Source organism: Patagioenas fasciata, chromosome 10 (genome assembly GCF_037038585.1).
Source record: "Patagioenas fasciata isolate bPatFas1 chromosome 10, bPatFas1.hap1, whole genome shotgun sequence".
In the NCBI taxonomy this organism is placed as follows: Eukaryota; Metazoa; Chordata; class Aves; order Columbiformes; family Columbidae; genus Patagioenas; species Patagioenas fasciata.
Genome location: NC_092529.1, coordinates 10,494,758 through 10,510,584, shown reverse-complemented (window position 1 = coordinate 10,510,584; position 15,827 = coordinate 10,494,758). Strand labels below are relative to the sequence as shown.

The 15,827-nt window shown below is 42.8% G+C and overlaps 1 protein-coding gene across 7 annotated transcripts in view; it reads left to right on the top strand.

Moving 5' to 3' along the window:
* LOC136105709 (6-phosphofructo-2-kinase/fructose-2,6-bisphosphatase 4) overlaps positions 1 to 15,827 on the top strand; it is a 51,219-nt gene that overhangs the window by 32,535 nt on the left and 2,857 nt on the right. For 6 of the 7 annotated variants that reach the window (XR_011740716.1, XM_065845462.2, XM_065845465.2 and 3 more), the window contains 7 exons: positions 190 to 311; positions 1,939 to 2,146; positions 2,715 to 2,861; positions 3,450 to 3,554; positions 5,209 to 5,338; positions 5,698 to 5,760; positions 8,837 to 8,901. Coding sequence is in view for 6 of the 7 variants with exons in the window: in XM_065845462.2 (XP_065701534.1) it covers positions 190 to 311; positions 1,939 to 2,146; positions 2,715 to 2,861; positions 3,450 to 3,554; positions 5,209 to 5,338; positions 5,698 to 5,760; positions 8,837 to 8,901 (840 nt within the window). In the remaining variant the exon portion in view is untranslated. Of the gene's footprint in view, positions 1 to 189; positions 312 to 1,938; positions 2,147 to 2,714; positions 2,862 to 3,449; positions 3,555 to 5,208; positions 5,339 to 5,697; positions 5,761 to 8,836; positions 8,902 to 11,603; positions 11,696 to 15,827 lie in introns of all 7 variants that reach the window. The other variant, XM_065845460.2, reaches the window with a different exon arrangement.

Sequence of the window (15,827 nt, the reverse complement as noted above, 5' to 3'; positions counted from 1 at the left end):
TTTCCTGCCCATGTGTATACTAACTGGGAAGTTTAATTCTATAAAGAATAGCTCTTTTTGCCTTACATGTATTTTAATTAAGTTCCAAAAATAAGTTTTTGTGTTGTGTTGTCACCCTTCTTATTTTATTTAAATTCCGTTAAAAATGGAAAGGAACTTATGTACTACTGCTGTTTTTATTTTAAACAGCAAGTGAAGCTGGGTAGTCCTGACTATGTTGATTGTAGTAATGATGAAGCGACAGAAGACTTCATGAAAAGAATAGAGTGCTACAAGAACTCGTATGAGACGTTAGATGAAACTCTTGACAAGTAAGTGATGAAATAATACTGTGATCACAATCGTGATATTTTAAGATGTTTCCTTAGAGGATGGAGCATCCCTTGTTGGGGATCAGGGCTTTCCAGTCATGTTTGTTTAATGGCTTGAGCTCTCTTTCCTTTGGCAAATTAGAGAGAGTTGAGTTTGAAGGTGTAGCTGGAAACTTGCCTGCTTGAGGAAAGTTGGCCATTGAGTCTACTCTGGAACAATGTTCTTTTTGATTTACCCGCTTGGAGAATGGTATGGTTCTTCTGGAACAGAAATTATTGCAGACTTCCTGTAGTGATTGGTTGTCATTAGTTTTGCGTGGGTATTTTTTAGTATGTAATGATTTGTAAGTATGAGTGATTTGTAAGCATAACTTCATTTGTTGATATGGCTAAGATTAATTTTTAACACATTAGTCTTAAAAGTGTGACTTAAAAATTTATTTCTTTGTACTTGCAAAGTATCCTGCAGATGCAGGGCTGTGAGAAGCTTTTATAGCTAGGTTATTTTCCCTCATGCCAAAGAACTTATCTGTTTCTCATTCACTTTCAACACTTGAAAGTAAGGTAGGGATGAACCATGCGAGGAGGAGCCCTGTTCTCTTGCTGCAGTCCAGGATTTCAGTGTGGGTTTTAGAACTGTGCTCATACCAGCTGCTCCTGGTTTGTTTTGGGACCAGTGCTACAGAGAAGGCTGAGCTGCATTTTAATGTAGTTGAGCTTAAGTGTGGAGCTGGTTCAGTCAGATCAGCTCATGCATGTCATTTCTGTCACAGGCCTAATGGTTGTGCCTGGATGCGATAGTAATGATTAACTCCAAAGAGATGAGGTGATGATGCTTGGTTTTGTTATAAGTTTGCTTTATTTATAGTGGTGTAATGTCTCAGATGCATTGCTGGAAACCAATAGTGCTTATTTTCAGCTCATTAAATTTTCTTCCTCCTTTAAGCTAGAGGCTACTTCGAAATTACAGCTCAGATGATAAAGGATGAGCAGTGAAAATTGAAACGATAGCCTGTCTGATGCTAAGAGAAGGTGGTGATGGGGTAAATTATAGTGCTGTTAATAAATAGTTGTTGATAGAGTAGTTAAGAGAACATCTTGCTTCAGGCTAGTCCTTGGTCCTTCTGATCTGTAGTTTTTCTGGAAGGGTTACCTGAGATGGGTAAATAGTGACCTGTGCCTTTTGGCTCCTGGTGCAATCAGACAAATACTTGCTGTGGGGAAAGTGTTTGTAACCTGGAGAAAAATACCTGGTGGCGTGAAGTATCTGGATATCTTATTGCAGCTATCACGGTTGAATGACTCCACTGAACTTTCCTGTTAGTGGGAGGGCTGTATTCTTCCAAGAGTAGGATCCAGATTTGAGAGTCAAAGTGCAAGTAAAGGGAACAGAGAAGAAAGGATGTGAGCAGCTTACGTGTGAAAGGAATAGAGTTCATCCTGTACCTTTGGAGTATTGCGTTATTTCTTAGGACTAATGCATATTCCATGGGAAACTGAGGGTTTGTTTCTTACTTTTGCTTGTTGCCCCTTTGTTTTATAATGAGAGAGAAGGTGGGAAGGTTGCGGTATATGCTAATAGAAACTATGTGAAATCTTACAAATCCTTTTTGTTTGCTCGTGAAAGGGATCTTTCTTATATTAAAATTATGGATGTTGGAAGGAGTTACCTTGTGAACAGAGTAATGGATCACATCCAGAGCCGGATCGTCTACTACCTCATGAATATCCATGTGACTCCTCGGTCAATCTACCTCTGTCGACATGGAGAAAGTGAACTCAACCTGAAAGGGAGAATAGGAGGAGATCCTGGACTGTCTGTCAGGGGGAAAGAAGTACGTTCCTTTCTGAGCAAGTGTGACTGGATTTTGTGTATGTCTGTGCATGTGTCATTACAGCTTTCTTCTTCTGCACCTTTTTCCTCTTAACGTGTTTAAGAAGGAATTTTTTTCTAGTTGCATATATGGGTAATGGAAACTGGATGTACTCACTTTGTGTGTTGTGATTTGGTACGTGCTCCTTACATCTCAGTTCTGTGGGCTGAAATTCCTTTTTATTCTGCAGCACAAAGCAGTTGTCAAGCGAGCTTTATTTTTTAACTGTATTTTTGTAAGATCCTGACTTGTTGGATAATTGGAAAGCTTCATAAGCGAAAGCTGAAAGGAATATTCCTGGAGGTAAAGATGGGAGCTGCAGAAAACTTGTATTGTCCTTGTACTCCTTCTCTCCCCTCCCCTCTCCCTCTTGGCTTAACAGAATGTGTTGTATTTTTAGCAAAAACTTCAATGGAGTCTTTTGGAGAAGTTCTAATGAGTTTACAGAGCCTAGAGCCTTTGTGTTCCAAACTGAACACAGTGTGTTGGCTCTGAGCCCTCATCCGGTGTCTAATGTTTTTTCTTGCAGTTTGCCAAAAGCTTGGCACAATTTATTAATGAGCAAAATATCAAAGATCTGAAAGTTTGGACCAGCCAGATGAAAAGGACAATTCAGACTGCTGAAGCCTTGGGAGTGCCTTATGAGCAGTGGAAGGTTTTGAATGAGATAGATGCAGTAAGTTCTTGTTTTCTAAACATCTGATAAATTGCTTTGTTTGCTAGAGAATGAAGTACTTAATTTTGTAATTATATGCCTTTTATGGGGGTAGAAAGTAATTTAAGCTGGTTCTGGAGCCTGGAATGACTCTCATTAATTCCTGTTAACAAGGCTAAACGTTTTATTAAAATTTGCTGTGATTAATTTAGGCTTGGTTTGTCTTTCCCAGTAAAACTTTCCCCTGTAGAAGCCTTGATGCTAATACATTTTTGGTAGGTGGGGGTTGTAAAGAAAAAAGCTTTGCTAGTTGGCACTTTCCAACTGGACTCATAAGATATGTAAGCAGGGACAACAGATCAAATGTGGCCTGGGTCAGTGACCTTGCTTGCCCATGTATGTAACTTCACTTGTATAGGGATTTCAGGATTCCTTCTAACCACATCTGAGTCCAGCTAAGTGTCCTGTTCATCACTTGTGAGAATTTTAAGTGTCAGAATAACAAAATACATTGTTAAAAGTTGGTTATATAAGATTTTATTTAAGAGTGATATCTGCTTTTTGCAGAGCTGGAAATCCATGTTTTAAAATTATTTTTATTACCTATAGGGAGTGTGTGAAGAAATGACATATGAAGAAATACAGGAAAATTATCCACTTGAATTTGCACTAAGAGACCAAGACAAATACAGATACAGATACCCTAAAGGAGAGGTATGCTATTTTTTTCTCTCTTAAGGTGCAGGGCTTCCTTGTTGTCTTTAACACATGCATGCTGCCTTACATAGGAGCTTGCAAGAATTGAGCTCAGACTATTGAATTTAATTCAGGACTTGAAAAACAAAACAATGGATTTACAAAGACAGTTGAGAGCTTTTATCTTTTGGGCTTGGGCATAGGTTTCATTGCTGGTCCTGTAGTGATAAAGCAGGAAGAATGATTGCGAGGCTTCAAACTGTTGCATATGCAAGCATGCTGCCAGGATTGCCTTTTTCTGTCCATCCGTGCTGGAGCGAAGGGCTGTTTTGCATGCGGCTCTGGCTGAAACGCTGTGGAAATCTGTAGCCATGTTGGTCTTTCACTTTAATAAACTCCTTGCCTCTGGGAAAATAACTTGCAGCAGCTTTTCCAAAGCAAAGCCATTGCAGCACAGCAATGACTACATGATCACAGGCCCCTGTGGGTGCTGCAGGCCGGGGATGGGGCAGCAGGGCCCAGGGGACATTGGACCAGCTGCTCCATTTGTGTCCTGGGGAGCTGTTTGTGTCCTGAGAAGTGAAGCTCTAAGGTCTTTCCTCAGCAGTCAGGAGTAATCACTGTGCTAAGGGCGGCCTGTGATAAGAGCTGGAGTGTTGTGGCTGTGACCCTTGTCTTACTAATGAGGCAGTCATTAAGCTGCAAAGTTCTCCTAATCCATGTGAACAAGGAGTGTTTGTTTTTCAAACTGATGCCATCCTCCAGGATGGTGACAAACATTCCAAACCACCTGTCGCTTTGGGGTGACCAACTGACCTCAGTGGTTTGTCCAAGGCAGTTTCTGTGTCACAGTAGCTGTCGTAGGGTTTGCAGAGCCAGGCTGGAGCCCGCTGGGTCCCTCTTGCCAAGGTCTGGATCAGTTGTGCTCTCCCCAGCTGGGCAACCCCCACGCCTGCACTGGTAGCAGGTGAGGCATTTCTGCTCTGGTCCTGCCTACCCCGCTGCGTGACGGGCTGTGTGACCCTGTGTGCCAGGCAGGACACGTTCTGCAAGTATTGTCTTAACTATGCATGTGAAAATTACCTTTAGCACATACACGTGGAAGTCTTGCTGGTGACCCGCAGCGGCAGAGTTGCTGTGTGTACTGCATGGGCCGGGCTGCAGGAGGAATCGGGCTGCCTGGCATGGTGACACTGGGTGGGATGGTGGCTGCCATCACCAGGCCAGCTCGACAAGCTGTTAGCTGGCTTTCAAAGGGCAGCCTGAACAAGTCAGGCTTTGTGAACAGTTTGTATGCTGACTGTAGGCTGGGCTTCCCAGATTTTTGCTTGGGAGAGAGATGCTTTTGAAGATGAGGTATGGAAAATAACATGCAAGACTTAACCTGTACATTTGCAGGTGCTGTGAATTAAATTCTAGGGATTTTATGAAAATTCTCGATCATAGTGACTAATACAGCTTTTCCATGAGGGAGCTGTGTTTTGTTATATGGATGCTCTTTGGTAGTCTGGAAGACCTGGGCTGTGTTCTTAATATAAGGAAAATTATCACTACAGTATTTGTGCACTAATATAACATTTAGAAGATGAGTAATATGAAAGTATGATCAACTTTATGTACAATTCAGAGTTTTCCCTTTTTAATGTGCTGTGTATTTCTCTTCCCCTCCCAGTCCTATGAAGATCTTGTTCAAAGACTGGAACCAGTAATTATGGAACTTGAAAGGCAGGAAAATGTGCTTGTCATATGTCACCAGGCTGTCATGCGCTGTTTGCTCGCATACTTTCTAGACAAGCCTGCAGGTGGGTCTTCCTTGATACATTCTGAATGATCTAATTTTTGAAAATTTACTGATTAGAGTTCCAAACAGTGAATTCTAACAATTTTTTTTATCATCAGAGGGTGGCTGTGCAGGCAAGTATGCAGATGTAATTTTTTCCTATTTGACCTCCCCACGTAGGTGGTTTTTATTGAGCTGCTTCTCACCTGTTAGGCTGTAATGTTTGTTTTTCTGCAGCTGTTTGAATAGCAGTGCTAGGGAAGAAAACAGATACTCTGTCAGATAAAAAGAGACTTTTAAGTGGCTGACCTGTAACATAATAGAAGAGTTAGTGTTCTTGTAATCTGTATTTCGTATGTAATTTGTTGTTCAATTTCTCAGAACAACTGCCTTACCTGAAGTGCCCACTGCATACGGTCTTAAAGCTGACGCCGGTGGCTTATGGTGAGTGGTGTTAAGTGTATATAATGTATAAGTAACTATACTGTTACTTACGTCTGTGTTACCAGTAAACTTTGTGAGGCATTTCAGTTAAAACACATTTCTAATTTATTTTGCTATAAAAGAGAATTGAACCCTTAGGTTTGATGTTCCATGTATGTCTGTACAGGTTTGTTAGAATCAGTGACTCCTTTGGTTTACGTTTGCTTTGTGTTATGCCAGAAGATAGGTATATATTAGTGAAGGCCTTAGACTGCCAGTGGCTGTAACTGCTAGTGGACAGTTTTCTTTTGTACGCAGTTCATACTGTCTCACTAATTCCTCTGGCAAACCTGCGCCATTTACACATCCGGTGCAGTAAGATCTCAGGTTTTATTATGTGTTGGAGGGTGTTGCTTTTTAGAAGACAGGCAAATTTAAATTTCTGTAGGTTTATCATCTTACAAAGGGTGTTCCCTTTACCCTTAAATAAATTTGTTCTCTTTCCTGAAGATTTTGTTTGTGAACCTTCACACAACCACATGAACTTCCCCTGTTTGCTGTTGGCAGCAGCTGTTACCAGGCCCTGACTCAGGAGCCTTAACTGAGATTTGCCTCCAGCTCAGAGAGTGTGTGGTGTGGGTTGTAACGGGTTTTAGGCTGACAGCTAATTACGTTTTGCCCATGTTTCAACCTCAGTGTAACGTGTGCCTGCCGGTAATGTTCTTTAAATGATGACTTAATTATATCTTCCTATATCTTATTACACTTTAGAAGATATTTATAGACAGAATTATCTGCAGTTTACCAGGAAGCGGATTGCCAAAAAATGCTAGTTGAGTTGTTCATCGGAAATGCAAAGCTTTCTTTGATTATAAACTTTGAAAAATAGTAATCTAGACATGTTTTTTGTTAAGTTTCTAGTGAAGTTGTGCCAAAGTAGATAGCTGTTACACCGCAAAATCTGTCTGAAGAGATTTTTGTTGTTTAATTGCAGTGATGTCCTACAGTGAGTAACAACTGTCTATGCTTTGGTGACCTCTGGTGTTCCCAACCTTGCATGACAAGCTGGAGTTTTGAAAATAGTTAGAACACCTAAAACTTGCTTTTACACTTGTTTGTTTGTTTGTTTGTGTTTGGTTGGTTTTGGGTTGTTCGTTGTTGTTTTGTGGGTTTTGTTTTGGTTTTGTGGGGTTTTTTTTGTTTTGTTTGTTTAAAGTGGGAAGTTGGGTGACTGTTCATAAATCTTAAGAGGACCTGGATGTTTGCAGTGTTTACTCACCCACTAAACGAGAAAGGAGAAGAAGTGATATGAAATACAGTCCTTATTCTTTTGACTCCAGTGACAGAAACGCCATGGTTATTTTTTGAAGTGTTTGATATGTCTGTCTGATGAGCACATTTCGGACGACCTGCTCTTTGGGACTTGACCATCTGAAAACACAAGGACTATGTGAACTATTTATACACTAGTATTGTGCAGCATTATTTCAAGCCATGTCACTTGGCCGCAGTGAGGGTGCGGGGTCAAATGCAGTGTGTTAATACATCCAGCTGATCCTGTTCTGGGGTGACACCTCCCCGGGGGACTCTTCCCGGCATTGGAAGCCGGTGTCACTCCCACCCTGCACATCTGAGCTTTAGTAGGGGAGCATCTGTTCCAGCCTGAGAATTGGATTAGGATAAGCGGGACTTTGACCCCAGAATTCAGCGTAGTGGTGACGGTGTGGGAGCACAGGAAAGAGAAACTGCATCTTGCTGTGGTAAGAACTTGCACCTCGGTGATGAAAAACGAGTTGGGGATATGCACGTTGCAGTTAACTGTGGAGTAACTCATGACTCTGTAGTTTATATTTAAAGCTTTCCATATGGTATTTTTTCCTGTCTTAAGCTCAGACAGCAGTAAAGACTGCGAGGTCTGGGTGGAAGCGCGTCTGCTGTGTAACCTGTCCTTAGGAACGGCCACAGCCAGGGCCCAGAGCTTCTGCTCGCTGTGGGGTGGCAGCGTATCTGTCAGCAGGGTGACTCTTTGTGCTTTTCTCCCTTAAAATGTTTTCTTGTCGACTGTTTTGCAGAGTGCTGGCCCTCCTGCAGTGGTAGCTCAGAGTGTTTGTGACAAATGGGGTTTCTCAGAATAGGTTTTCTTAAGGAAAGTCAAATATTTGTCTTATTAATTTATATTAGCTTTTTTTGAAAGTGCAGTGTTTTTCTAAAGAAGGGCTAAAATTACCTTTTCCTGTAGTAATTTCATGAAGCGGCATGCAGTAATTCTGTGGAGCGTGTTGCGACTTTAGGAAATAAGTGAGCAGAAAACTATGAAAAACCATTGGTGATGGAAGACAGACCCTGTGGTATGTCAGAGGAATTTGACCATTGATGAGAGTTGTGCAGGGTAATGCTTCTCTGTAAGAGTTGTGTTCGTGGGAGGTAAGACAGAGTTTGGCAATTTGATGTTGCTTAAAATGAATGTGGCCTCAGTGTATTGAGTAACTAATTCTCCTAAGTGGGTCAGCTCATGTTACCTACATAATAGTTGTCTCTTCTGACTTTAATTTTTCCTCACTTCTCTGGAGTTTTACCGTTTTTGGGTGGAGAGAAGTTCCTTTCCAGAAATCAACTTTAGACTTCTGTTTAGTTGGGGGTTAAAAGTCTGTTTTGCAGGAATGGGGTTGCTAATAACACACACTGTACATTCTCGTAATCATTTTCAAGTTTTAAAAAATGAAAGCAACATTTATCTTGTGGATTACAATGACATTCTAAGAAGTTAAGGATGTTTAAAAACCAAAAAGCTACAAGTGAGAACTTTCTGACTGAATGTTGTTGTTCATGTATGTTTAACCATGGAATTTGTTTCAAAGACAATAATAATGATAAAGCTAAGGTGAGAATAGGAGGTGGATTATCTCATTTGGAATATGTTAATTGTGATTGAATAGATTTGTTGTAACAGCTTGTAACTATTCAGAATTTGGGAGATTCTAGTATAAATCAGAAGGGGGAAATGATTAACCTTTGCTAGCTCAAAACAGGATTGCATCTTTACTATAAACACACTTTTAAAGCCAACCAATTCTAAAAATGTGTTTTCTATCAACAGGATGTAAAGTCGAATCTATATTCCTGAATGTCGAAGCTGTGAACACACACAGAGATAAACCCGAGGTAAGAATGGTTTTCAGATCAGATAACTTGACATAATGTACTGTCTGAGCTGATTTCCATTGTCTTGTGTTTAGAAATGACTTGATAACTCAGCTGAGTGTATTTAATTTTACAAATCAAGCTTTACTACTACTGGTTTGCTGTCTGGGGGCTGGGGAGGAAATCCCTTTTATTGAGCAAATTTATATCTTACATATGAGCTCTGGCTAGTAAAACGGGTCATTGTCAAAAATCTCTGCGTCCCTCGCAGATCCTTGCGCTAATGCTGCGGGGTATGGCACCGCTTCCCTGCAGGGGCTGAGCTGTGTGCCCACTGCTCAATTAAAAGTCGGTTTGATAACATGAGGAAGAAGGGCTGCTTGTGTTGGTTTTCGGAACACTGCTTTATGGTGGAAAGGAATAGAGCGATAGATGTGTTTTTATGTGTATTCAGTAAGGCACGCAACAGAAAATGTGTTCCTTATGTGAGGGAGCACATTTGTGGCAGTTGTGCCGATTTCATGCTGGAGGGTTCTGCAGAGGAGTTTTGTTTTCATGGCTTTGGGTGTTTTGAGTTCTGCAAACGCTGACTTTTGGTTGTTCGTAGCCAAGATGTTTTCTGGTAGATAATCGTATTGTGTATTTCCTTTCTTCTTCCCCTTTTTCCTTCTGCTTTAGCACTTTTGTGTCTTAGTTTGAATCCATTCTGTTTTCCCAGTGCCTAAAATGTGTTGGAGAAGCATGATGAAAATAGAGAGGTGTCTCAGAGCAGGTGGTAGGTTATCCATGTGAAGTGATGTAGATCAACTGAACATATTTAGTTTGGCTTATAAAATATTAGTGCTGAATTTACAGCTTGCTGAAGTGTCTTGGGAATTGTTGTTGGAAATGCTGCTTTTCTAACTGAAGATATTTATTTGGAGGGGGGGAAACTCTGCCTGAATGGCTAAGTGACTTTAATTAACACATTTAGCAGGTGATGGAGCTGCACTGATATTGGGTTTGAGTGATTGTATTTCAGGTGCATGTAGAGCGTCATGCAGAAGTTGTATTGTAGCGGACACAAAGCTGTTTATTTAGAACAGAAATAAATCGGGTTAATGAATTTTTGAAAAGAAAAAAAGGAGCAGAGGTATTTTTACCAAAAGACCCCAAACACTGTTCTCCCTCTGTCCCCAGAGAAACCCGGAGCAGTTCCGTGGGGTGATGTTAGCTTTTCATGCAGTGGCCTGAACGAAGGACTGCGTTGATCCTGTTCTGTTTAAACGCTGCTCAAAAGGCTGTGAAAATTTCAAAGTCTTTCAGTGACATCCCCTATGAAAATGTTAATTACTTCTGTAAAATTTCCTGATAGCCTGTTGAAATCAAAGCATTTAATTAAATACAGTGTCACAGATAACAGCATCATCAAACAATGAAACTGTTTGATGAAATGTGCTGTTCCGTGCCCCCACAAGTGATTTGCAGCCGTGTTTCAGAGCAGAGCGCTCCCGGCTGCAGCTGAAAGCCTCTGTTTTCACATCGCAGGAATGCAGGGAAGGCACCAGACTGTTTGGTTATGGTATGTGTAGACTTCATTCTACCATCAAGATTTGTCTGAAGTGGATTGAAGCCTCGTGTTTGTCAGCATTGTAGTGACTTAAGTTCCTGACCTTGTCAAATGAAGGAGTCTGTAGTCCTTTAATGGAAAATAATTCTGGGGAGTTACTTTAGCCGTTGCTTGGGTTCCCTCTTTGGGCCAGAAGACAAGCACTGGGGTGAGATGTGTGCTTTACATCTCTGAGTGAATGACAGATAGGGAGATGGCTCGTAGCAAGAACTGCAGATCTCCTGTTTGCTTTTGTGGATGGAAGGGGAGAGGGAGATGTTAGCGAAGCTGAGTTTGCTTACCAGGATGTAAAACAAGTACCACTCATGAAACCAATCGGCATGAGGTTTCAAGAATTGGCAAGATTTGGCCTAAAATGGGCCAAATCTTAGACGGAGAATTTGAAAGGAGCTTCCCAACAGTTTATCAGTCTGCTTTCTTGGTCAAAGGGGAGCACTGGTTGCACATCTGTGGTGTGGTGGCAGGTGTGGCTCCCGCGCTGGGTTCCGTGTGGCTGCGCTCACAGTTGTGCTTCCTAACGCAAGGGATTGGCTGCGTTGCTGTTCTGCTTTTGCTTGGGTTTGAATAATTTGCTGCATTGGATGTGATTTTTTTTTTTTCTACAGCCTCTGCAAAAGGAGGTGAGATCTAGTTGGTGTGAGCAGTCTTGCACGGTCAGGGTGTCCGGGAAGAGCTTGCTCTGGTTTGTCAGGTGTATTCCATTGCCTGTAACACAAGCAAACGTTGAGATCTTCCCTTGGGGAAAAAGCGTGTGGCACAGTTAACAAAGCACTGGCAGTCGCTCAGTGGGTAGCGGTGTACATGCTGAAGGACGTGTTTCAGTGATTGCTGCTTGGGCCTGTGCAACGTTTCCTCCTAAACACGAGTGACCTGAGCTTCTGGTAGTATTGTCAGCGTGTGATCAGTGATTACTGTCCCCGTTTTCCTGCTCTCTGGTTCTGGAACACCGACCAGCTGTCAGTCTGTTGCGTTCTCAGGGTGTGGGGGGGTTAAAAGAAAATCTCTGCTTTGAAATAAATGCAGCTGTGTACTTGTAAAGGAATCTGATTGGTGTTTTTGTTGCTCCTACTGCTGCATGATAAATATTCTCCTCTGTATTTTTATTATTATACAGAATGTAGACATTTCCAGACCTCCTGAGGACGCTCTTGTAACAGTCCCTGCTCATCACTGAATCCCGTGTGCTGATCAACTATCGAACTTGGGGTGCTGTTTTCATCCTACTACTTCAAAATAAACAGAAAAACTAATCATTCCAATCACTTTGAAATAAAAAGGCCCCAACCAAACCCAGCAACTCAAAACCCAAACCAAATGTTTGTACAGCGCATGACTTGAAAAAACTATCAAATCACAATAAAACTATATTGCACTGGTTTATTTATTGTGGATGTCACCAAACACTGATCGGCTGTCACTGAATGCTGTTTGGGGAAATTGGTGTAAGTTAAAAATCCTGCAGCATTAAGTTTTATTGTAACAGCCAGCAGTCTTCTAATGTTAGTTGCAGTGTGTTTATTTACAAAAGCCGTGAAACACAACATCCTCTGTGAGATAAGAAAAAGCTGAATTTTGATTTCTAGGCACCAGTATTATCTATTTCAGTGCCCTTGGGAGTGATTGGACTGCTACGTAGCATAAAATAACAACCCATAGTTACTGTAAAAGCTTAATCCTGCTCATGCGTAGCTCTCGTGCTCTAGATGTACTAATTACTGATGTGCTCTTTGAAGAGAGTAGCAAGTTTTCAGTTAGTTCCACAATCATTATTTGAGGTGGAAGAATGTGTATAAATATTTTTAATATATGACTTTTCTTAGCAGCTGTTCTGCATTAACTAGGCTTTACAGTTTGTGGGCTGGTGCAAGGGATTTAAATTTCCTCTTTTCCTGCTTCTCGTATGGATGTGGGTGATCAAGCATTTACAGCTCTGCTCCATGTATTTTATACCCAGATAGAACCAAATAACCTCTTGGCCACAAAACCTCCTGGCTGTGCCACTTCAGTTGAACCAGTGTCCCAGGATGGGCTGGGACTGGGGGGAGCCTGAGTTATTTTATTCTCTCTGTAATGACTGTGACATGGGAGTGTTTGTCACTTGTCAGTGTTTACTTGCTCCAACCTCTTGGCATGTGCTTTGCCGCAGAAGAGGAGATCTGAGCCTGCCCTATCTGCTTGTGCGTTAATTAGTGAGTCTGGTTGCTTTTACCTGATGGTTGAGGTGACATCCCTGGGACGTCATGGGGACACTGGCCATAGCTGGGTGCTGCAGACCACACTGAGACGGGTCGAAATGCTGTCACCTCCATAGGCCATGACTGAGGAAATACTGTGCAAGTCTAAACTAAATGCATTGTGTTTTTGATAGAGCCAAATTCTGCGCAGGCATCGCTGTGGAAAAAACGCGTTTTGCTGCTTGAGAAGGGATGTCTTGGGCTGTTGGAGGGGACGGACGGGGAAGATGAAGGGGCCAGAGCGTGACTGGGGAGGAAAGCTGGGCTCACTTGATCTGCAGCTGGCAGATGTGCAGGGAGGGAGAGTGGCAGCTGGGACCTTCTGTCCCCCCTGACTCTCTGTCCCCCCTGACTGCTGCCAGCCCGATGTCCTGGGGCTATGTCTGCCTGTTCTCTTCACTGAGCATAACGCTCATGGTGCTGATGGGTGCAATGGAGTGAAGTGCGTATTTAAAAGCAGTTTTGCGCTCTAAGGGGTCTCCTATTACAGCAGAGTTGCTTAATAGTGCTGTCTGGCTGATTTTCATAGTAAAATCAAGGCCTGATGTGAGCGGGAAGCGGCAGCGACTGTTGGTGGCACGGCTTACTGGGGAGAGCAGCTGATAAGTACCGGCTTGCTGATATTGTGCTGTCTCTTTCTCCCTTATGCCAGTGCAGGTTGTTCAGATCTGCAGGGCCCTTATTAACTGCATCTGCTCTGCTGTCTGCTCTTCAGAGCCCCCTTCCCAAGAGGAGCCTTCATACAAAATCTCCCCATTTTGGTGTGAAGATCACATCAAAACTGAACTGACGGATTCTGTTCTGTTTGGAAACCCGTAGCTCACTCTTCCTTTGGGAGGCTCTGTTCTGTATGAAAAAAAAGATGTATGAAGCAGGGAGTATAACGAGGAGAGGAGGAACAGCAGTATAGAACTGTATCTGGTTAATGTGTGTGTTTTGAGTGTTTGCAGAGAGGACTGGCTGTGATGGACCCTTGTGCCAGGCACAGAGAGACTGGTCTGCTCCTGCCCCAGCGAGCCCTGAGCCAGTGTGCCTTGCTAGAAATAGTGTTTAAAATAGGTGTGTGTTGGTTTTATTCCCACTCCTGCATTTCCTGGGCTCTCCAGACCGTGTTGCAGCTGGTGCGTGGTGGTGGTTGCTGCTCCCAGGGTTTTGTCCAGCTGTGCTGGGGCCCTGCCCAACAGCTGCAGGGACCCCTTTTGGTCCCAGAGTCAGGCCACAGCCTCGGTTGTGTTTCTCAGCAGCAGCTCTGTTCTTGTAACACAACTGTTCCCTCTTGATGCTTGTGGCTATTCTGGAAGCAGGTGCTATCCCAGCTGCCATAATCTGATGTGAATCCTTTAAGTAGGAATCCATGTACCATTAGTGAGGATAGTAGTCCCTTTCTAAGCCCCAGTTCACCTGGCTTTCCAGTTAGATATTCTGTTTGTCTAATTATGGTTTATCCTAGACGGAGTTTTCTTTCTTCAGCATGACGGTTCAATGTTCACTTCTACAGCCTTTTCTCCTTCACATTTACTCAAATTGAAGCACTTTTTTGCTTTCAACTCTCTTGACTGCGTATTGATATTCCCTCTTGGGTCTGTTGCTAAGATGCTGCTTTCATCTGATACCTCTCAATGATGTAAATAAACTGTATCTTCTGCCTTGTCCTGACCACCTTGTTTCCTTTCAGTTTCGTGTTGGAGCTGTCTGGTTCTTGCTGCTTGTGGACTAATTTCCAGCACCTCTGGATTCCTGCGTATTGATGCTCTATTTCACGCTCCATTTAATTTTCTTTGAATGAATAGCAGATGCTCCGCTTAAAATATTTTAGCCAATAATCTTGGAGTGCCACGGTCCTAAGGAGTTTCTGGCTATGTTGCTAAGAAAAACACAAAAGAAACAAATGCCAGTGTGTTTTTTTTCCTCCATTATATTCAGGCAGTGTGTGACCTGTTTTGCTCAGCACTCATGTTTTTAGGCAGTTGCAGACGCTGTGTCCTTTGCTGCAGAAGAGGTACCTGTAGGAGCTTCTTTGTGAAACAGGGCGGTTGTTTTCCATCAAAGAGAGGTCAGAGCGGGCCGGGCGGTGTGTGCTGGTGGCTGCACAGGTCTCCAGGACTTGGGCAACTCATGCCGGCAGCATTTGTGTGTGTGTGTGTTCTTGGAACCTTGGTATAGTGTTGATAGTGGAAAACGATGATTCACCCAGGGGCCTGAAGGCTGATGAGAAGGGAACACCTGACACAAACACAGGAGAACTGGTGAGTGCAGAAGTGGTGTGGGTACACTTAACCCCCAAATCAAATCTAGCGCTGCTTGTTTATCTCTTTTTTTCGTAAGAAATGGCTGAGAATCCTAGAAGCTGGGGTTGGGCAGGGAAATGACTTGCTTTCCAGGTTTATTCATTTTGGCTGTTGGAGCCTTGTGTGTGCTGAGTGTCCATGTGGCAGGGTGCTGGTGGGGCTCTTCCTTCGGCTGGACTGAAGAGATTTGTTCTGAAAGAAAACTCTGGTAAATGGGGCTGTAAAACCACTGAAACGTTATCTGGTATCATCTACCAACATGCCCATGGATCCTGAAGTGCATTTAAACTTTAATGTTACCAGCTCTTTAGGGAGTTACTGAGAACCATTCCAGTGACTTGTCTGCTCACAGAAGGGATCAGAATTCTCTTTATAGTTGGTGTTAAGGATTTATTCCCTGCAGTGTGCTGGAAACAGGAGAGATGGGCTTCTCTCCCCTCCAGCTTTTATCAGCTCTCGTGTGGTTCATGACCTTTGCCGTGTGGGTTTGTTCTTTTTTAACACTATATGCATAAAGACTAGGAGAGAGAGTGAATTAGAAAAATGTGTTTAAAAAGAGTGGTTACAGGAAAAGTCTTAAAAACTGTAACATTGTGACCTGCATATGGTGTGCAGAGCCTAGTTGTCGAGCAGACCTGGTGTAACCCGTGTCTTTGCGATGCTTTTCCCCTGGCAGCGCAGAGCCCGTGTTCAGGTGTCTGAGGGACTCGGGCTCTGCAAAGCGTGTTGAGGCTGGGCTGAGGTCTAAGCCCAGCTCTGACTTCTGTTCACGGGCTGGGGCCTTTCCTTGTGTCTTACAAAACATTTTGAGGAAAT